We start from the raw sequence: 23342 nt of genomic DNA, 5'->3' as shown, positions 1-23342 counted from the left end.
TACTGAGATTCGGGAGGGGAAAGTGATAGATCTACTTGTATTCTGCAGGCTTGTCCTGCATTGGTATTGTGGTGGAGGAAGGTGGAACTACAGGCAGACTCTTCAGAAAATATAGCTGCCAAACTCTAACAAGTTTCTACTGAACATAGATTCATAGATTCAAAAGCCAGAAGGGACCACTGTGATCCTCGAGTCTGAGCTCCTGCACAAGACAGGCATGAACTTTCCTGCTCAAGCTGCAAAATTTCCCTGGAGTTAGTCAAAGTTTCCTCTACTCATGATTTTCATGCTTGGCTGTAGGCAACAAAATGGCTGGTGAGCTACAACCACCGCTTCCCTTGGAATTGCTTGGATTGTGGAAATTGAGGGCTCTTTCAGCAACATTTTTTTATTGGTAAACTGTAATGCTCTTTTTGAGATCAGAGTTATGACTGTGCATTGGAGTGAAAGAATGAGGAATTGGATGAGTGCGCTGAAGCTGGTTGTACGCTGGAAGGAAAAGCGTTTGTTGTAGAAGTCTGTGAGCATGGTTGGTGTATGGTAAGGCATGTGCTCTGAGGTTGATGTGGGTGTTAATGCTGCCCTAACTGGCAATTCCCATGATTTTTAGTGATTGAAATTGTAGGAAATTCCCTTGAGCAACCTTCACTGTAAGTTAACAGAGTTTAGTATGGCACATGTGTGATCATATTATATATATATATATATATATATATATATATATATATATATATGTAAAAAAAGGTCAAGGTTGCAAACTCAAGCACTAAAAAGTTAAGAGATACCAGAATTAAAGTTGTCCAGTCAACCTTAATACAGATCCTTGTGAGTATGCATTATGATAAGCTGGGAGCAGCAATTGCAGGAAAACTCCTGCTCAGTCCCATCTGCCCTAAGCTATAGCATGCTTGGTGCAGAAGGAATCATCAGAAAATTTAGCTGCCAAACTCTAAGTCTCTATTGAGTATAGATCCATAGATTCCAAGGCCAGAAGGCTCCATTGTGATCCATCTAGTCTGATTTCCTGCACAATACAAGCCACAGGACTCCCCTGAATTAATTATAGCATGTGCGAACTGAAATTGGACCATTGTGATTATCCAGTCTGATCTCCTGCACAATACAGGTGCATTACAGCATGTGAGAACTGAGATTTTTCCATTTTTGGAGGCTCATAGCTTGGCCAAATTTGGGCAACTTTTCACAGAAACATCAAAATACACATCCCTAATACCAACGTGACCCTTCCCCCCAACCAAATTTTAAGTTCTTACTCCAAAGCATTTGGGCAATAAAGCTTTTCAACAAAGTGGTCATAAGAATTTTATTAACACGGGCAAAACAATGTATTTCCCCCTAACCTCATTCTCAGGAATGGGTGAATTGTTTTAGCTGAAACTGTTAGAAAACAAAAATCAGCCTGTGGCAGAGACCTGCCCTGGAACATTTCAGCCCAAACAGTTACAGTCTGGTAAATTTATAAGCAACTGACACAGGGTCTCATAATGGAAAGTGTCGGGTAACCCTAATTATAGGTGGTGCTACCAACAAAGCCTATAATATTAAAAAAGATAAAATAATCAATCATGATGAAGAAAATCATTCTGCTCTCTGTACTGTATAGCAGTAGACTTTTTAGTCCAAAGTGTCCTTCATAGCTGATTTTTAAATGCATTGCATAGAAAATATCATGAATAAAACTCAAAAAGCTATCTGTCACTGTAAAGACAACTTTTTTGAATATTACGTTTTGCTCAGTGTGAAACCATGAATCTCTGGTATTAATCATATTGTGTTTGGCCTCAAAATATATTTCAAGGACAGTTAATTACTATTAAGTTTCTTATTATCTGGGTACTGCTGCATTATTAGAAGAAAAAAAAGGATTTTATAGGGGCAGAATGCTACGCAAAGAGATTAGATTTTATTGAAGAGCAAGCACTTTGTTCCACTCCTGTCAATTTAGCCCTGGGGCTATTTTGGTCTTTGCGAAACACAAATACATGAAACAAGTTTCACTTCTGCATGGAGGGATGTGGCAAAAAAGTAAACCTAATGGCATATTAGAAATTAGGTGGAGACTGAATGACACAAGTAATCCCAAATGATCAGATAGATTCCATACATTTCCATTGTTCTGAAAACTAAGAATGTGTGTGTGATGCAGAATCAAAGGCAGTGATGTAGGAATGTGTTTATCATTACATTAAGCGCTGCCTTGTATTAAATCTCCCTAGGGGAACATTTTCAGCAGTGAACCAGGATTTAGATTTGAGACTCCCTGTGATGGGGCACCTGCTGCTCCTGTTTTCTTTGCTCTCAGACAGATTGCTCACAGACCTTCCTTCTGGAGATATCACCCTGTAGTTTATTTACAGTGCTTCACCTCACCACCTTTCCCATTCTCATGCAACCATACTATTTACAGAGACATTCAGCTTAGCTATCCCTTCTACCAAGGGGTGGGGAAAGGTGGGAAAGGTCTCTCCACACAAAGAGCTCCCTTATAGTCCAGCTAGCCTTATGTCTCTCTTTCTTCTGCTCTGCACTTCCTTCCTGTGCTTTGTTTTCCAGTTTCCCTGTTAATGGGCTAATTAGCTCATTAGCTTCCCTGCCCCAATCTGATCTGGTAAACAGAAATTCCTCTCCTTAGTCAGGCCATTTCTGGGAGCATAAATGGTTAAACAGTGATCAGGGTGCTGGTTCAGTTGCTCTTTCCCAGCACTCTGTCACACTCCCATTAAAGCCAATGGGAGTTACAGAAGTTAAACCCCACAGAACTCTTCCTCAAAAGGAAAAATAATCACAAAAGACCATTCAGCAAGATCATGGCTATGCCTCTCCCATGTATTTATCAAGGACATGCAAACCTTAATGAGAGGGACCATACTAGCCTGGAGTGTTTTGTCAGAACTGTTCCAACTAGCTCTAAAGTCTTCTCAACATTCAAAGACTGGTCTTGTCTTTGCTGTGTGCCACTTGGATCTAAAGCATGTGATGGGAACAGAAAGTATTGTCATATTACATTTTTACAAGAGTTGAAATTGGAGCTGGTTAACAGGAGCAGGGGCACAGGAGACAGCAAACAGAGCTGAAAACGGAGGAGTTTGGGGGAGAGTTTGTTAGGGGAATTTGGGGGGGGGGAGTTTGTTAGGAGAGTTTGGGGGACAGTTTGTTAGGAGAATTTGGGGGGAATTTGAGGGGGAGCATTGGGGGGGAATTTGTTAGGGGAGTTTGAGGGAAGGTGTGTGTGTGTGTGTGGTGTTTTTGTAGGTTTGGAGGGTTTGTGTGTGTGTGGCAGGAGGTGGTTCCTTCTTAGGAGCTTAGGAGTGAAGGCTATGACAGCTACAGAGGCAGCAGTGGTAGCGACCCAAAGAATGGAAGAGACAATGAAGATGACTGGATGTGCTTTTCTTGCAATATGTTACACTGTTGACTCATATTTAGCTTATGATCCACTATGACCTCCAGATCCCTTTCCGCAGTACTCCTTCCTAGGCAGTCATTTTCCATTTTGTATGTTTGCAACTGATTGTTCCTTTGTAAGTGGAGTAATTTGCATTTGTCCTTATTGAATTTCATCCTATTTACTTCAGACCATTTCTCGAGTGTGTCCAGATCATTTTTAATTTTAATCTTCCAAAAAACTTGTAACCCCTCCCAGCTTGGTATCATCTATAAACTTTATAAGTGTACTCTCTATGTCATTATCTAAATCATTGATGAAGATATTGGACAGAACTGGACCCAGAACTGATCCCTGAGGGACCCCACTCGATATGCCATTCCAGCTTGATTGTGAACCACTGATGATTACTCTCTGGGAACCATTTTCTAATCAGTTATGCGCCAACCTTACAGTAGCTTCATCTAGGTTGTATTTCCCTAGTTTGTTTATGTGAAAGTCATGCGAGACAGTATCAAAAGCCTTACTAAAGTCAAGATATACCACATCTACTGCCTCCCCCTATCAACAGTTGTTACCCTGTCAAAGAAAGCTATCAGGTTGGTTTCACGTGATTTGTTCTTGACAAATCCATGCTGACTGTTACTTATCCCCTTATCATCTTCTAGGGTTTGCAAGGCTGCGAAAGAGCTGGAGGGTTTGAAGAAGTGGTCTCTGTCCAGGCAGAACATGGGGCTCCAGGAAGAGATGATTTTGAAGGGGGAGAGTCTTTGCCTAGGGACACCGGGGTGATCCTTGCCCTGGCAAATCCAAATTCACTGAACACTACCCACTACCCCCACCGGCAGGGCTGCTGCTGCCACTGTTGTCTCATTGCCCTCCTGGACGTGGAAGCCTCTCAGCTGCCTATTCATGGGTAGTGGGTGAACCACAGCTCGGGAAGGCTAGCCCCCAGCACAGCCCACCCCTTCTGCCTAAGGCCCTGCCCCTCTAGCCCCCCTTCCCCTGCCGAAACCCAGAGCGCCCCTCCCCCCCAGCCGTTTGGGTCTTGCGCAAAGTTTCAGTGACATTCCTATTTTGTCTGAACTAGTTTGCCCATTGTTATAAATAATGAAATCCTCTTTTCTCCATTGTCATATTTGTTACATAAAAGTGATGGATCACAGAACAAATCTTAGTCCAGCAATGATATTCCCATTTTATACATGGCCACAACCATAAGCATGATGGGGAGTTTTGGTTTAAAGTTAATAGATCTCCGGAGGTGAAAGGCAAGTGCCAGCAGACCTTCCCTAATAGCTTTTTGTTTGGTTGTCTTTATCCACTTTAACCAATGCTATGGGCATTTGTCCTCTCTGTGACATTTTAATAGAAGTCATTCAGTGTCTACTTTCGTCATGTCTGAAATTCTTTCAGCCGAGAATAGATGAGCAGATACTGCAAGGCCAATGTGAAGGAAATACAGAATAAAAGTGCTATACTAGTGGGGTAGATTTCTTCAACAATATGGCTCAGGGGAACAATGCATGTTTAAGGAGACTGACTCTACAGAGGTGTTTCCCTTTTAAAGCAGCTTTTGCTTTTACAGTTCCTGATGTATGAGAAATTAACTGGTGTACTTTATCCACTTTACCCCTGGCTGTTTGCATGCACTCATGTGTCTCCCTTCACTGCCCTTTTAAATCTGGTCAAAGTGACTCAGTGTTTTCTTCTCTGCCCTCCAGAAACACAGTGCCCCCATTCTTTGACCTATTGATTTGATATCATAACGGATCTATTACCTTCAGGTCAGGCTGCAAAGCTCTTCTGTTTTCACAGGCTTTCTATAGGATAGGAAATAGCTAGGAAGGGAGACTTTTAGTCTGGATAGTTTGGGGTAAGTTGTAAATGTTGTGTATTGGTCCAATTGATATTGTATGTATTTTGCATTACATTTTTTCAAATGTGCCTATAGTCCAGTGATAGCCACATTTTAAATACCATCTAAATAAAGAAACATCAGTCCAAATCAGCTTCTTGCATTAATCACCAGTAAATCAGGATATTATAATGGCTAAGTGCAAACCATCAAATCTGTTCCCAGAGAGGAAAAAGAGCCTCCTATTTATTCACAATTAAAGCAGTTACTCCCTTAGCTCAAGTGGGAGAGGCTTCTACTGGGTCAGTCCCCTCTGGTGGCTGTGGTATGTATATGTGGCCACCATTTGTTCCTTTAGAATACTGTGCTTACTCGAGCTAGGCAAAATTCTCTGAATTTAGAATTTTTGACTCAACTTTCCATCCAAAACTCAATTTTTTGCCACTTTCCTCTCTCCCTGAAAATTTTAATTAAAAAGAATCAGGTTTTTCAATTAGTGGTCACCATTAAAAGGTCAACATTTAGCCACAGTTGGCTCCCTTTTTTTGTCTGAAATACCCCACAGTTATTTTTCCAAATATAAGGAAATGAAAGGGGTCTTTTCACTGTGACCACATGTTGACTTTTAATGATGGATACTGTGCTAACATTTTACTTTGAAAGGTTCTGTACCAGGACACAGGCCAACATGCTATATGTTGCTTCGTTGCAATACGAGAAAGGTGCTGCACTACTGTCAATGCCAGCCTTACCTCATGCCTCTCAGAAGCGACTTACAACAGACCACAGAGGTAGAGGATCCTAATCCAGTCAGCGAGGAGGACAGGGTTCATGAAAGAAGGGAGAGGAAATTGGGAGCTGTTGCAGGAGCTAGTGTGGTGACAATAGTCAAAGAAATATTATTGACCTGGAACTCTGGCTCCAGGCATAGCTATAACAGCAACAACATAAAACCATGTGGACATCTTCAGGTAAAAAAATCATTTAACCAACAGACAAAACTATTACAGCTTTTAACCATAAACATTGTCAGGGTCAAGTCAATGTCATCTCTCTTATCACTGGCTCATCCCAGTTCAATCCAAGCCTGAAGTTCCACCTACAACGAACCACCAGAGGGTAACACAAAGACAAACAGAATTAACTTCGAGGCCTTGACTACTCTCCTAAGCTTATTGCTAAACCTGCTGTCATGGAGAGGCTTGGAAACATGGTTCCTCTTAGAAACCTGGCATCTATATAGTTCCTCTGCTGTTTTGAGGACTTCAGATGAATAACTGTAGCTAATAGTTCACAGTAGGTTTGGCAGCTCAGAGAGTTTTGCTGAGTTCTCTAGCCTATTTCTGATTACTCAGTATAGCAGTAGCATATGCATTCATTCAGCAGACCTCTAGAACAGGATTCCATATAGCACCCCAGGAGTTTTATGGCTTCAAGTTAAACCTTAAAGTACTTCCAGATCTGATGGTCTTTTGGTTGCCTCCTGTCAAGTTTCCTTCCCCACTCTGAACTCTAGGGTACAGATGTGGGGACCTGCATGAAAACCCCTTAAGCTTATTTTTACCAGCTTAGGTTAAAACTTCCCCAAGGTACAAACTATTTTACCTTTTGCCCTTGGACTTTATTGCTGCCACCACCAAGCATCTAACAGATATATAACAGGGAAAGAGCCCGCTTGGAAATGTCTTTCCCCCCAAAATCCTCCCAAACCCTACACCCCCTTTCATGGGGAAGGCTTGATAAAAATCCTCACCAATTTGCACAGGTGAACACAGACCCAAACCCTTGGATCTTAAGAACAATGAAAAAGCAATCAGGTTCTTAAAAGAAGAATTTTAATTGAAGAAAAAAAGTAAAAGAATCACCTCTGTAAAATCAGGATGGTAAATACCTTACAGGGTAATCAGATTCAAAACATAGAGAATCCCTCTAGGCAGTCCCTTAAGTTACAAAAAGACACAAAAACAGGAATATACATCCCATTCAGCACAGCTATTTTATCAGCCATTTAAACAAAACAGAATCTAATGCATATCTAACTAGATTACTTACTAAATTCTAAGACTCCATTCCTTTTCGGTTCCCAGCAAAAGCCTCACACAGTCAGAGGGAAACTTTGTTTCTCCCCCCCTTCAGCTTTGAAAGTATCTTGTCTCCTCATTGGTCATTTTGGTCAAGCGCCAGCGAGGTTATCCTAGCTTCTTAACCCTTTACAGGTGAAAGGGTTTTTCCTCTGGCCAGGAGGGATTTAAAGGTGTTTACCCTTCCCTTTATATTTATGACACCTCCCCACTACCCCAACATGTAATTTCAAAATTTGTATACTCCGCAGGGTTCAGAGGTATAATCAAATAATCTTGCAGACTTCTTCACTGGCAACTTTATTCCCCCAACCCCCACCCCCTTTAAAAGAACAGGGAAGCTACATTTAAAAAAAAAACAACGAAAACATGTTAATATAAGTTAATGGGTCAGATTTTACACCCACAGATGCTAAGAAATTCAAAGTTATAGTTTGACACCCACCATAACTTAGTCACAGTAAGCACACACCTATATGACATATAATAAAGAGGATACAGAACGGCCGGTATTGTAATACAAAATGCAGATGAGCAATGCGTCCCGGTAACTTTTGAGTTCCTCACTTCTGTTTTATAAAATCACAACCACACTGTTGAGGGGTTTTTTGTATTTAATTGGACTGCATGTTATTTTGGAGAGAGGACATGTATGCATGTAACACCTCTGCCAGGATTCCAAAGTGAAGACATGACAGTTACTCAAGCTAGAAGTCATACCAGAGGCTGATTTGGGCTGAAAGTTAGTCTGCGGGGGGGAACCCAGAATAACAATTTTTAGCATGCTTTTTGGAGTTTTGGATATTTTTAAAATTCTTAAATGGTTCTGAGCTGCTTCAGCAGAGAAAGAGGAGGAGGAAAAAGTGAAAGAATTCCCCCTGCGGCCCCAAGGTTACCTTAAAAGCTATTTGGTTAGACCATGTGATATGACAGTGTGATTCTATCACAAATTAAAGTTTACTAAACAAATCTGTGTTCTTTACCCTAATTCATTGGTACCATCTGCCAAGATTCACAAACAGATGCTTTGTGGGCCCTCATTAATTTGCACTAATGACTGGGAGACCTGTTGTGAATTACTGAATTTTGTGAATTAGTCAGTATAGCAGGAGAACAAACAAACACATAAAAACCCCTGGGATAGTGCATCCCAATGTTCACTTTATACTTCAGTTTTCAATATGATAATATTTCAGCATATACTAGTGTATGTACTTAGGTACGCTACCAAAAAAAAGGCAAAATCTTATTTGACTAAGATTTAGCTACAGCCCTTTGTTATTAAATCCTTCTTAGAAGAGAGGACTTTTGGTGAGAATCATGAGGCTCGTTGATTAGCCACAGGAAAATTAATGAGTTCTTAAGTGTCTTTTTAAAATTGAATTTAGTGCAGGGAGAAGCTGTGAGGTTGAACAGGAAACCTTCTAACTATCCACCAAACAGCAAAAGCCTGGGCAGTACCAGTACAAGCCTCTCCAGCACCCTGAGTCTGAGGAACTGTGCTGGTGGGGGTAGGAAAACAGTTGCTCATTCAATGGGTAGACAAGCATAAACATTCACCTCAGCTGGCTAACACAATCTGCCCTGTTTACATGAGGGCTTCAAAATGTGTTAAAGCATGTTAGCCAACGTGTTTTAAAATACACCTTTTAGCCTAGCCTACATATAGCCATAGGCCACTGCAGAGGCTTCAGACAGCAATAAGTTTCAGTTCCTATCACCACCAAACTAGGCTAGTTTTGGACCTGGGACCTAGAGCTGAAAGTCTCCTTACACCACTATGGCACCAGTCACAGTACTTCTCTGTGGAGAAACTGTTACTGAACTATTAATACCATCTGTGGAAGCTCTAAACCATTATAGGGAATGATCAAATGTACTGAGAAGCAAGAAGCTTTAGTTTTTGTGCTCAATGTAGAAAAAAATTACCTAATTTAAACACTTTTGTTTGCGAATAAATCCTCCCCAAATGTAGGCAAAACTGTGTTCAAATAGAAGAGTCTGTGCATTTATTTGCATTGATGAGGGGATTTTTACACAGATTGCACTGGACTTTTGAAGGAGATATGATTTTGCTTTTTGATTGCAAATGGTTGTCAACATGCATTGTCATTAGTGATGTGTTTGAGTCACAAAATTCAGAACTGGAATATGATTTCAATCTGAACTTTCCCAAATTTGGAAGTTTGTTTGGATTTTGTGTGTTGGTTCAGATCATTGGTGGTTGAGTTCGGAAGGTTTGGATCCAGTGTTCCACCTCAGACCCATTTCTAACTTTTATATTCAGAAGATTAACTTCCCTCTCTAATATCCTTTGGTGTCAGAAGTTTTTATTTAGTGTTAGAAGATCATCTTGATTTTTAGCCTTCAGCACAAAAGAATGAAGAAAGAACAGTAGAAGGTTTCTGCTGCGTGTTCACATGGCAAAATAAATAAATAAATAAATAAAAGAACACGGTGATGGAGGGAGTGGGAGGAAGTGGTGAAAAAGTGTCTCTCGCTCAACTCATAGATATTCCTCCCAAGTTATTTAACATACCATTATGTGCTTGACAGTTTTCGGTCCCAGACTGCTGTGCCTTGCAGTGCACAGGTGGCACATAAAACTTGAGAGAGGGAAAGAACTGATTTCAGAGTAGCAGCCATGTTAGTCTGTATTCGCAAAAAGAAAAGGTGTACTTGTGGCACCTCCTCCCTTCTGATCTCTGAACTAGGAGAGTCTTGTCTTTACAATCTGAAAGGAAAAGGTATATTGAGGTGGATGTGGACTTCACAGTTTTCTTGAAAGTTCCACTCTGGCACTTCAGTGTTTATTTCTGTTACTAGCTTCTTTGGAGAAAAAAAGCACTAGAAAGAGAGAGAGAAAGAAACACAGTCAAACAAAAAAGAGGAATTCTGCAACAGAAAGTCTTTTCTACAGTACCAGTTAAGTCAATACTAGAAACAAAAAGTTTCCTACAATCTGTGTATGATGCTGTCATATTCGAGCCCCATGGAGTGAGATAAGGACATAGATAGCTAGTCTGAGAAATCCGCAGATGTCACAGTTTCATCACCAGTGCAGAAACTGAAAGACTCCTACTGATTTCAAATGGCTTTTGATCCAGTCATTAATGTATTTCCAGACTTATTTGCAAGATGCAGTCCCTGCTCCCAGAAAACTCAATGACAAAATTATCATTGATATCAATGGGAAAGTTTAGGCCCAACTTTTGTAAGAAAGACTCAGCTAGAGCAAAGACTAAGGATCTCTTTCCCAGCATGGATTCAAATAAAATGTACTCAAGACAGACCCCCCCCCAAAAAAATCTTCTCATTATAAAATGCACGTTCCCAAGGAATCACAAAGGCACAAGGAAGACAAAGAATTCCTAAAAGCACAAGCTCTCCAACAGAAAATCAACTTTAGTTACTTTCATTTTGCCTCAGAGAAATCAGCAGAGAGCCCAGGCGTGATCAGGGAGAGATCTCACACATCTTAGTGCAACTAGCTAAAAACAATACAAAACACTTCTTGAGACGTCAGCCTTTCTTTCAGATATATTTCTGCTATGATAGGTGTCTTTGTAAAAATAGTACACTGGCATTCCAGAGCTGTCTCTCAGCAATATCCATATTGAATGTACAGAGTTGAAAAGAAAAATGATGTGTCTTTCTAACTGATAGCCCTACAAACCCAGGCTGGGATCTGAAAGTCAAGCTGGGCTTTTTCCTGTTCATAAAGCCCAGTAATAAAAACTCTGCAGGATGCTGCAGCAAGCTTCCCTCTGTACCCCTTGGGGAATCCTATTGCCTTTTGGGGTTTCCACCGGTAATTAAGGCATACATTGTTTAAATGTGAATGTGTTTAAACAATGTGGTTGCATGGGTGGCTTCACTATTGTACTTAGTATATCCCATTGTACACAAGCCAGAATCACTGACCTCCAGGGCTGTGCTGCACTGATAGTAGTAAAACTTACTTTCCCCACTAAATTATATGTATATAAGTGCCAAGTGGAGGTATGCCAATATACACCACTGACCACCTGGCCCATATAATTCTGAATGCACATAGAAAGTAGATTTACTTTGGGAGAAGGTGCCATTAGGGCTGGTCACAATATTCTGAAGTGAAATGTTTTCTCACTGGCAAATGGAGTTCAGTTGAAATTGAAATTTGCCATGGGAAAAGAGCAATAGCAGGTCATTTGAACCAAAACATTTTGTTTTGGGTCAACATTAATCTCAGTGTCTGCTACCATGAGCTACCATGGTGATTTATGGGAGTTGTGGTTCCAGGTCCCTAATTCCTCTGTGCTCCCTTGCTTCCTGACCATACTACATCTCTTATGTTGCACTCCAGTCTTTCCCTGTGGCTGAGCTACTGGGAGAGACAGTCTGCAGCTCTGCTACAGAGACCAAGAGTGACCCAGAACTACAGCTCCCATGAGGCACTGTGGTGGCTCAGGCAGACACAGAGAATAATGTCATTCTCAATGGAAATTTTTCAGAAATTGTCATTCTGTGAAAGTTTCTATATTTTGACTTTTCATCCCAAATTGGGACAAAAGCAAATATCAATATATGGGAATTTCCCATGGGATGGAAATGCCATTTTCCAATCAGCTTCAGGTGCTCTTTTTACATCATCCTTGTACAGAGCAGAAATCCACTTTTGGCTTTGCTGAAAGTTCATATATTTCCATTTTTTTCCAGGTGCATCTACTTTAAGGGCCATATCCTCGCTGGTGTTAATCATCATAGCTCTACTGAGGTCAATGCAACCACACTAATTTATAGTTGCTGAGGAGCTGGTCCTAAAATTCTTACTGAATGCTATAGCCATAATGGAAATAATAATTGCCTCCCTTTGGAGCTGGTGACGAGCAAAATGTATCAATAGCAAACGTATCTTCTTAGTTATTTACAAAGAGGCCCGAGTTCCTGTCAGAAAGCAGCCAACTTGCCTCTCTCTGTGGGTGTCATCAGCACATATATGCAGCCGCCGTTGCACTGTTTCCAAAAGTGAAAGGAGCCTAGCCTGTTCCCTGATAGACCCTGACATTTGCATGATGTGAATGTAGATACAAAATATCATTTACAATGTACCTTTAAAGAAACTTCAGTAGCCTATTTATTATGTGTACCACATTGCAGTAGCATCCTCTTGCACCTAAGCAAACACCTCTGTTAGACTACTCTACCTGAATGTTAATGCTTGGATATTTGTACTAAACCTCAGCAGCAAGCACTTGGTGGTGTCAGTTTCCATGGTGCTGTCACATGCTCTGTCTCTCTCTGTCAACACCTTCACATATCAGCATTTCCCACCCGCCCTGCTCCCCATAATGTGCTGCTCACTCACCCAGAAAGTTCAGCTATTGTAATGATGATTTAAGGGGGAATGGGATGGGGCAGGGGGCAAGGGTGGCAGAAAGGGTGAAAAAATGAGCTGTGTGTTGGAATGTAAGAGGGAATTTGCAGTTCAGTTACATAACACAATAAGGAGTTAAAATTAGTCCCCTCAAGGGATTTTCAGGAAACAAGCTGTGTTCATCACCCCTTCTGCATTTCCCTTCTCGGCAAGCTGCAGTGTGCTGGAGTGGAGTCAGAAGAAAGTTGGGCAGAGATCTTGATATCTGCTTTCTTTAAGCACTAGAAACTAAGGTGTAACTGCACTGAGGGAAAGGGATAGTGGCTCCTTAAAACAGTGCATGTCTTTCTTAGTCCTCCTGCACTATCCATCCCCCCACCACAAGCGGACTGCTGATTAAATGGTGTATCAGATAGTAAGATGCAAACTTGTTCCTCTGACTTTAGTCCTGCTGGCTGCCTGAGTAATTTGGTGCATCTGTTAATTGCCTTCCCTTTCTTTCTTCTCTACAGGACAGCTTTCCTGCTCGTTTTGGGGGAGTCCATTTTGTCAACCAGCCCTGGTACATTCATGCCCTGTACACGCTAATCAAACCATTCCTCAAAGACAAGACAAGGAAAAGGGTAATTAGAGGGGGAGAAAACCTATGAAGCTTCAGACCCAGAGTGGCTTGAATAACTCTACTTTCTTTGCTTTATTCTTTTTTCTCTGGGTTTTTTTGTTTTTGTTTTTGGAATGGGCCTCTGAGAACTGCAGCTATGACTGAAGCCTCAGCTGGAGTTTGGAATTAGCCTAGATTTAATCAGTAATTCAGCAGAAGTAGGTTATTTTCAGAATTCAAGTCAGGGCCCAGAGAATCTTTGATTACTTACAAAGAACAGGCGCTATCCTATTATACAGTGGACAAGGCATGCCTATGGACGGAGGAAGTATTTACTGAGCTGTGATAGTGGAGAGACAGGCACAGTCTCCCATTGAAGCCACCCATATGAAAAAGCTTCCACAGAGCTAGACCTCTGCCCAGTGAGATATCATCAACTCCAAGGAACTTGCCAGTTTTGCTTCTTCAGCAGGTTGCCTTTCTTAACTCCCACTGGTGTCCACAAAAACTTCCACTTCTCTACATCAGCTCACACAGCAGGAAGAGAAGCAGGTCTCTGCTGAAGAGATGTACCTGGATTAGTGGACCTCACTGTCCTTGTCCACTTTTATCCTGAAGTCCATAATCACGAGAATGGATCTCAGAAAGGCACCAAAATCTGGCCTGGGCTCCATCTGAGGAGTATTGAACAGGCTGAGGAGTCCTTCCGTGTGAAAACATATCTGGATTAAAGAGTGGAAGGATAATTGGAGCTGGGCAGTGTTCAGATAAAACCATAAATTACTAGAAGCTTTGTGTGGTTCAGTGTTTTGTTACAAATTCAGAAACTGAGGATAAATTCAAAGAAAATTGTTCTGGTACATGGACTTGGGTCAGTTTATAAATGTGTTGAAACAGCACAAAATTAGCAATTTGTGCAATTTTGATGAAAAATCAGTCAAAACGCCATGTTTTGTTTGAACCCAAAACAACTCACTTGACTGGAGAGAATGTGGATGCAAATGCAGGAAAATGTTCACACATGACCCTTTGCACACCAAAACTACTGAGTTTTGAACAGCTCTGAAAATACATAGGTCTAGATTTTGGTGCCTATCTGAAAAAGACAGTGATTCTGTCACTGAGCTGGGCTCCAGGTTTAATTGCTACTGTACCAGTTTCAACTCATTGCCTTTATGTTCAAGGTCTTCATGATCTTCTAGTTTATATCTCTGATCTTGTCTCCTCTTGCTCCCTATGCTCCCTTACAGACCTCTCTCCTTTTCCATCCCTTTATTATCTTCTCTCACTCTCTTCTTCATGCTCTCTCTCTTGTGGCACCCAATAATAGAACCATATCCCTCTTCTTCAGAGCCTGCTTTAGAACCCACTTCCAGGAATCTTTCCTCCCTTCCCTCAAAAATAATTCCACAACCCACTTTCCCTCGTTTTATATGATATCTTATGGGAATGGCAGGGAACATCTCTAGTACCATATTTTCAGCGTTGACTTCAGTGACAGCAGAGTTAAGCTAACGCTGAGTGCTTTTGAAAAGCCCCGCCCATAAATTGCAGAGCAAATTCACTGCTCTAAATTATAATGCTTTATGAAATAAGGAACTGACTGTGCCTTCGTTTTATTTTGTTTCAGATCTTTCTCCATGGCAACAATCTGAACAGTCTTCACCAGCTAATACACCCTGAATGCCTGCCCTCTGAATTTGGAGGTATGCTTCCTCCTTATGACATGGGAACCTGGGCTCGGACATTACTTGGTCCTGACTACAGTGATGAAAATGAATACACTCACACTTCCTACAACGCGATGCACGTGAAGCACTCATCCTCCAACCTAGAGAGGGGGTGCTCACCGAAACACATGACAAGGTGAGAACTGGCCATGAGTGCAAATTCTGTCCTGTTGTTTCACATTATAGGTTTTGTATTTAGTCATCACCAGTCTAGTGGTTGGACTAACCCAATTTAGTAAGAGGCAGGAGCTCATTTTGCTGAAGCTGAAAGTAAGGGGCACTTTAGCCTGAAGAGTGATTACTACATAGCAGTGAAAGGCCAGTGTCTTGGCAGTACCATAATTACTTCTCTGATTACAAATGATTGTGAACAAAAACAAGTTGAAATTAATGAGACCGTTTACATTGTATTCAATGAAAAAAATATCACAGTGGAATGCCGTTTCCATGGCATAATATGCAGGATTATTTCTGTTCTGTTTTACATTCACATGTTGATTTGGTACATGCTGAGCACACTTGTCAATGATAGATTTTAGCTCCCTGTAATGTCCTACTGGTAGTTGGGGTGTATAACAAGCACCGTAGCCCTCTAAAAACTGAGTAATCTCCTTCAAGTGCCTATGCAGTCACTACCCATTATCTGTTCAGCTAGTAAAGCTGGTCTCTTAAGCCTACAGGAAGACCTTTACTTTTGGATCTGATGATTGTGCATAGTGCTTCCAAAGCTTAAAATGGTAGTTTTTAAATCCACGAAGCTCACTAATTTGTACTAATTGACTGGTGGGGGACCCAGTACAGAATAGTGAGGTTTGTGGATTTCTGAGTGTCATTGCTGGATGACACCACACTCTTGAGGTCTGCTCCACATTATACAGACCTATACTGCTGTAGCTACAGTAGAACCTCAGAGTTACGAACACCTCAGGAATGGAGCTTGTTCGTAACTCTGAAATGTTCCTAACTCTGAACAAAATGTTATGGTTATTTCAAAAGTTTACAACTGAACATTGACTTAATACAGCTTTGAAATGTTTCTATGCAGAAGAAAAATGCTGCTTTTAACCATCTTAATTTAAATGAAACAAACACGAAACAGTTTCTTTACCTTGTCAAATCTCTTTTTTAAAACTTTCCCTTTATTTTTTCAGTAGTTTAACACAGTACAGTACTGTATTTGCTTTTTTTTTTTGGTTTCTGCTGCCTGATTGTGTACTTCCAGTTCCAAGTAACGAGTGTCGTTGACCCGTCAGTTCATAACGCTGAGATTCTACTGTACATCACTCAGGGTGTGAACAATCCACACCCTTGAGCAAAGTAGTTAAATTGATCCAACCCCCCGGGTAGACAGTGCTATCTCGGCGAGAGAGCTTCTCCTGCTGACATAGCTACCGCCTCTTGCAGAGTTGGATTAACTATGCTGACGGGAGAGCTCTCTCCTGTCAGCTTAGAGCATCTTCATGTAAGTTTTAAGTGTAGACTTGCCCTAAGAAAAACTCAAGGATGGAGGGATATGTTGGCCCCTGGGGAATGTGACATCATCTCCACTGGTCTCACCAGCTGTGCAGCAGCACAATCTCTCTGCTCTGTACTCCACTAAACTGCAACCCACTACTTTGTTTTCAATGAAGATTGCATCTATGCTTACCTCACTGGTGACACTTGAGGCGTTTACGACTCACAGACCCTGAATCACTCCGTGTGACAGGGATAGGACCTCTTTTTGTAACAGTGGAATCCAGCCTGACAGGACTGACAAGCCATAATGACATGCAATTAATTACAGCTCTGGAGGGGGAAAAAGCATTTTTTTAAAGCTTCCCACATAAGAGAGATTCCACATTCTTATTCTGCAAATTTAGGCCCTGATCCTGTAAAGCAGTAGTGGGCAACCTGTGGCCCGTTGCTTCCCGCAGCTCCTATTGGCCGGGAATGGTGAACCGCGGTCACTGGAAGTTGCGGCAGGCCATGCCTGTGGATGGTCAATGTCAGCAAAATGTCTCACGGCCCACAATCAGATTACCCTGATGGGCTGCAAATTGCCCACCACTGCTGTAACGATTTATACACATACACATGCTTTGACTGGCTTCAGTGAAACGTCTCACAGCATACAAAGTTAACCGCATCTGTAAGCCTTTGTGGAACCAGGGCCTTAGCGGAACCAGGGCCTTAGCATGCAGATAACTGGCTGCTTATCCACCAAAGCCTGGCACTAGTCATTAGTGTATTTTTAGGAGTAAGTGATTTCTTGATCTTAAATCTCCCTTTTTTCATACAATACAAATGAGTTTTTCCCCTTATCATCATTTAATCACTCTTTTTTTCTCCTCTCAGAGAAGCTCTGCTTCTCCACAGGCATCATAAAATCTTGTCTCTTTTAACTCAAGGCATAATTTTGTTTAGAATTTATCAGATGACCAACACCTGGTGTGTGCTTAGAGAGTGGCTTAAAAATATACATATATCTGACACTTTTAGTCAAATTCTCACCTGCACATATCAAACTACATAACACCAGAGATAAGAAAATACCCCAGGAAGTCTAGGATGATGGCAAATGGTACAGGTACAATGAAGAAGGAACAGGTACATGCACTGCCTCAGAGATGCAAAACTGAGCCGAGTTTTGGAATACTAATTAGCAATGAGACCACAACAGTACCTCACTCCCGCATCCTCAGCAGGTTTTTTCCAGTACCATGAAACTGCTGGACAAGATCTGTTCCTGTAAACAATTTCATGTTTATTTTAGCAAATGCCAGTCTGTGTAAATGAGGAAAACATTCTAAAAAACAGCACAGAAAATAGTTCTTGAGCCTAGGAATTAAAATGATTTTGAAAGCAGTTTCATGACCTGGCAAATATTATAGTGTGAACAGGGTCTTACTCAAACCATCTGCTGTTTCCTTTTGGTCCAACCAAGGACCTGAGCGGAAAACAACCACTCACACTGAGAAAAACATCATAACAAATGGAAATGATAGCCCCAGCCTCTGAAATTATCTCATACCATGGAAAAATACCAGAGCCCTAATACTGAATAACAGATGGAAAACACAGCAAAACTGCTGATGACTCCAGATAATGCGTGTAATAGCCAGAACAGCAGCAGCAACAACAAAATCCATTCAGATTTGATCTGTTTACTAAGATTCAGCTCAATGATGTTTTGAAATAGACAAGGTAATAAAACATGAAAACTAGCATTAATACAGTAATGGCAAGATCAACTCATTCTTAAAGTGTGGTTACTTTGGTTCTGGATTGTTTATAGGGTGAGAACTGGGGTCAGTCATCTCTCTTTGGGAGAGCGTTCCAGTCTAGGTCCAGCTCCTGTGAAAGTTCTGCCTTCAGTGATGGCAAGCCTGTTTGGTTGAGCAATGTAGCTCTTGTGGGAGATCATGATTATGGAGGGAGAAGTTCTCTCTCGCCTAATGAGGGCCAATGCCACACAGAGTTTTGAATATCAAGATATGGGCCCTGAGTTGGACTCTCTATTCAATAGGCAGTCAGTACGAGACCAGAGCACCAGACTGAAGTCCTCATGGAGATCTTCGTTGTTTAATCAATGAGCTGCTGCATTTTGTACCAGTTGGAGTTTTTTTCTGGCCATGTAGCTTCACAGTTAGATATAATGGGTTGAACTAATTAAGCCAAGGGGGTCAGGAATGCCCAACATGCCAGTTACAGATGGAAATGACTGCCCATAGCTATTTGGACTTCCGTTAGCAGTGAGTGCAAAAGGATCTCCAAGCTGAAGACTGAGTTAGTAATCAGGGTGGATGTTACAGAGGAAGGTAATTCTTTGAAGATCTTCCCTTTTCCCAAGAGTGCCACCTTAGTCTTGCTTGGATTCAGCAGCAGTAAGTATTCTGCCCTTACTATCATGTGAATCTCTTTCATTTCCAATACCTGCCTCTCTATTATACTGCCGTCGCCTATCAACAGCTGGGTCTTGGGTCACTTCTTCCTCTGAGCTAGATCCTTGGCAAAGGAGATGGAAGGGGAATCCCTGACTTGTGGTAGACTGGGACACAATTTGTCAGCTAACTGCTCCTCCTCCACTCTCTCTGTTGGCCATGTCAGCACAAGCACAACCCCTTGGAACTTGCCTTAATCAAGACAGGTCTGAAAAGCCAATACCACTTACAAATAAACTGTTGAGAAATGAAATTTAACAAAACTACCCAGCCAAAACACTGTGTTATGACAGAGGTTAGGTTGAGAACACGTATGAGTGATTTAAGGGCAAAATACCATAGGCGCAGGAACTAGTGGTGCTCCATTTTATGCGGGGTCCCGGATGCCGGCTCCACGCCCGCTCCCAGCTGTGGCTCCAGCCTTGGCCCCCTTACCTTTGTCCAAGTCCCCCTCTCCCAGAGACACAGCCCTGCTCACAGCCACAGTTCTGGGGGGTGGGGTGGACAGGGATAAGGGGGCTGGCTTTCAGCACCCCCACTCTTAAAACTGTTCCAGTGCCACTGCAAGGATGTTGCAATTATCCCAAAAATCAAACATTATAAATCCAGAAAATTCAGAATTACAGTTACACTTAAAAGAAATCCAGACATGCTAACATGTGGAAATCCATGGTGTAGGCACCAAAACATCCTTAACTCTGCCCTGTAGTGACCAGGGACCAGATTTTCAAAGGATTTATGTACCTAAAAATGTAGTTAGATGCCTATTGGGATTTTTTAAAGCACTTCAATAGGTTAGCCATTGACATCAGTAGGAGTTAGGTGCCTGACCTAGTTAAGTGCTTTGAAAATTCCAATAGGCCCCTTTAGGTGCCTAAATTCTTTTGATCATCTGGCCCTGAAAGATTATGATTCAGGCATTTTTAGGGTTTGTGACCCCAGATTAGATCAAACTGATTTTTAAATACACATTAGATGTTTTTGATATTTTCTGCTCATGATTCAGTTTCTTAAAGGATCATTTTCAAGACAAATAACTGAATCTAATTAACAAATTTACTTCTACTGTCTCAGAAAATTCCTGCAGTGCTCAAAGAGAAGGAGCTGTACGTTTAGGGAGGATAGGTTTTATTTCCCATATCTAATGAGGACAACGAATACCTGCTTTAATAGAAAAAAACAGTACTTAAGACAGCATAATAAACAAAGAAATATCTTTCGGAATATTTTTGAGCCTGAACTAGGGGCTCATTCTGGGCAGAGACATGCAGGGTTCCTATTTATTCAGACTGCCTCCTGATGGCTAGGTTGTGGAAGTCAGGTCTTTCACTGTTTTATTAGTTATTAACTCCAGTATGACCTTACTATCCCCCTTCTGTTTTTATGGGGCATGTTTGATGCTGGCTCACAGTCAGCACCTAGTTACTGCAGAAGTGCTAAAATACCATAACATAAAAATTAGGGCTGTTGATTAATCACAAAAAGAAAAGGAGTACTTGTGGCACCTTAGAGACTAACAAATTTATTTGATCATAAGCTTTCGTGACCTACAGCTCACTTCATCGGATGCATTCAGTGGAAAATACAGTGGGGAGATTTATATACATAGAGAACATGAAACAATGGGTGTTACCATACACACTGTAAGGAGAGTGATCACTTAAGATGAGCTATTACCAGCAGGAGAGCGGGGCTGGGGGGGAACCTTTTGTAGTGATAATCAAGGTGGGCCATTTCCAGCAGTTAACAGGAACGTCTGAGGAACAGTGGGGGGTGGGAAATAAACATGGGGAAATAGTTTTACTTTGTGTAATGAGCCATCCACTGCCAGTCTCTATTCAAGCCTAAGTTAATTGTATCCAGTTTGCAAATTAATTCCAATTTTGAATTGGAGTCTGTTTTTGAAGGTTTTTTTTGTTGAAGAATTGCAACTTTTAGGTCTGTAATAGAGTGACCAGAGAGATTGAAATGTTCTCCGACTGGTTTTTGAATGTTATAATTCTTGACGTCTAATTTGTGTCCATTGATTCTTTTACGTAGAGACTGTCCAGTTTGACCAATGTACGTGGCAGAGGGGCATTGCTGGCACATGATGGCATATATCACATTGGTAGATGAGCAGGTGAACGAGCCTCTGATAGTGTGGCTGATGTGACTAGGCCCTATGATGGTGTTCCCTGAATAGATATGTGGACACAGTTGGCAACAGGCTTTGTTGCAAGGATAGGTTCCTGGGTTAGTGGTTCTGTTGTGTGGTGTGTGGTTGCTGGTGAGTATTTGCTTCAGGTTGGGGGGCTGTCTGTAAACAAGGACTGGCCTGTCTCCCAAGATCTGTGAGAGTGATGGGTCGTTCTTCAGGATAGGTTGTAGATCCTTGATGATGCGTCGGAGAGGTTTTAGTTGGGGGCTGAAGGTGATGGCTAGTGGCTTTCTGTTATTTTCTTTGTTGGGCCTGTCCTGTAGTAAGTGACTTCTGGGTACTCTTCTGGCTCTGTCAATCTGTTTCTTCACTTCAGCAGGTGGGTATTTGTAGTTGTAAGAATGCTTGATAGAGATCTTGTAGGTGTTTGTCTCTGTCTGAGGGGTTGGAGCAAATGCGATTGTATCGTAGAGCTTGGCTGTAGACAATGGATCGGGTGGTGTGGTCTGGGTGAAAGCTGGAGGCATGTAGGTAGGAATTGCGGTCAGTAGGTTTCTGGTATAGGGTGGTGTTTATGTGACCATCACTTATTAGCACCATAGTGTCCAGGAAGTGGATCTTTTGTGTGGACTAGTCCAGGCTGAGGTTGATGGTGGGATGGAAATTGTTGAAATCATGGTGGAATTCCTCAAGGGCTTCTTTTCCATGGGTCCAGATGATGAAGACGTCATCAATGTAGTGCAAGTAGAGTAGAGGTATTAGGGGACGAGAGCTGAGGAAGCGTTATTCTAAGTCAGCCATAAAAATGTTGGCATGTTGCGGGGCCATTCGGGTACCCATAGCAGTGCCGCTGATTTGAAGGTCCCCAAATGTGAAATAGTTATGGGTGAGGACAAAGTCACAAAGTTCAGCCACCAGGTTTGCCGTGACATTATCGGGGATACTGTTCCTGATGGCTTGTAGTCCATCTTTGTGTGGAATGTTGGTGTAGAGGGTTTCTACATCCATAGTGGCCAGGATGGTGTTTTCAGGAAGATCACCAATGGATTGTAGTTTCCTCAGGAAGTCAGTGGTGTCTCGAAGATAGCTGGGAGTGCTGGTAGCATAGGGCCTGAGGAGGGAGTCTACATTAATCATAGTTAACTCACACAATTATCTCAAAAACATTCATCTTGATTCATCACAGTTTTAATTGCACTGTCAAACAATAGAATACCAATTGAAATTTATTAAATATTTTCGATATTTTTCTACATTTTCATATATATTGTATTCTGTGTTGTAATTGAAATCAAAGTGTATATTATTTTTTGTTACAAATATTTGCACTGTGAAAATGATAAACAAAAGAAATAGTATTTTTCAATTCACCTCATGCAAGTACTGTAGTGCAATCTCTGTTGTGAAAGTGCAATTTAAAAATGTAGATTTTTTTATTACATAACTGCAGTAAAAAAACCCAAAACCATGTAAAACTTCAGCGCCTACGAGTCCATTAGTCCTACTTCTTGTTCAGTCAATCGCTAAGACAAACAAGTTTGTTCACATTTACAGGAGATAATGCTGCCCTCTTCTTATTTACAGTGTCACCAGAAAGTGAGAACAGGTATTTGCACAGCACTTTTGTAGCTAGCATTGCAAGGTATTTAAGTGCCAGATATGCTAAACATTCGTATACCCCTTTGTGCTTCAGCCACCATTCCAGAGGACATGTTTTCATGCTGATGACGCTCGTTAAAAAATAATGTATTAATTAAATTTGTGACTGAACTCCTTGGGGGAGAATTATATGTCCCCTGCTCTGTTTTACCCTCATTCTGCCATATATTTCATGTTATAGCAGTCTGGGATGATGATCCAGCACATTATTCATTTTAAGAACACTTTCACTGCAGATTTCACAAAACGCAAAGAAGCTACCAATGTGAGATTTCTAAAGAGAGCTACAGTACTTGACCCAAGATTTAAGAATCTGAAGTGCCTTCCAAAACCTGAGAGGGATGAGGTGTGGAGCATGCTTTCAGAAGTCTTAAAAGAACAACACTCCAATGTGGAAACTACAGAACCCAAACCACCTCAAAAGAAAATCAACTTTCTGCTGGTGGCTTCTGACTCATAGTGAAAATAAACATGCATTGGTCTACACTGCTTTGGATTGTTATCGAGCAGAACCTGTCATCAACATGGACGCATGAAGGGACATATGAATCTTTAGCGCATCTGGCACATAAATATCTTGCAACACTG

General features: G+C 41.4%; 1 protein-coding gene across 2 annotated transcripts in view; it reads left to right on the top strand.

Annotated features, from left to right (window-relative positions):
- The window catches only part of CLVS1 (clavesin 1), a 141730-nt gene that overhangs the window by 99988 nt on the left and 18400 nt on the right, over positions 1-23342 (top strand). For both annotated transcript variants that reach the window (XM_074944330.1, XM_074944331.1), the window contains exons 4-5: positions 13214-13324; positions 14933-15168. In XM_074944330.1, the coding sequence (XP_074800431.1) occupies positions 13214-13324; positions 14933-15168 (347 nt within the window). The remainder of the gene's footprint in view (positions 1-13213; positions 13325-14932; positions 15169-23342) is intronic.

Source organism: Natator depressus, chromosome 2 (assembly GCF_965152275.1).
Source record: "Natator depressus isolate rNatDep1 chromosome 2, rNatDep2.hap1, whole genome shotgun sequence".
NCBI lineage: Eukaryota > Metazoa > Chordata > Testudines > Cheloniidae > Natator > Natator depressus.
This window is presented reverse-complemented; position numbering and strand designations above follow the sequence as displayed.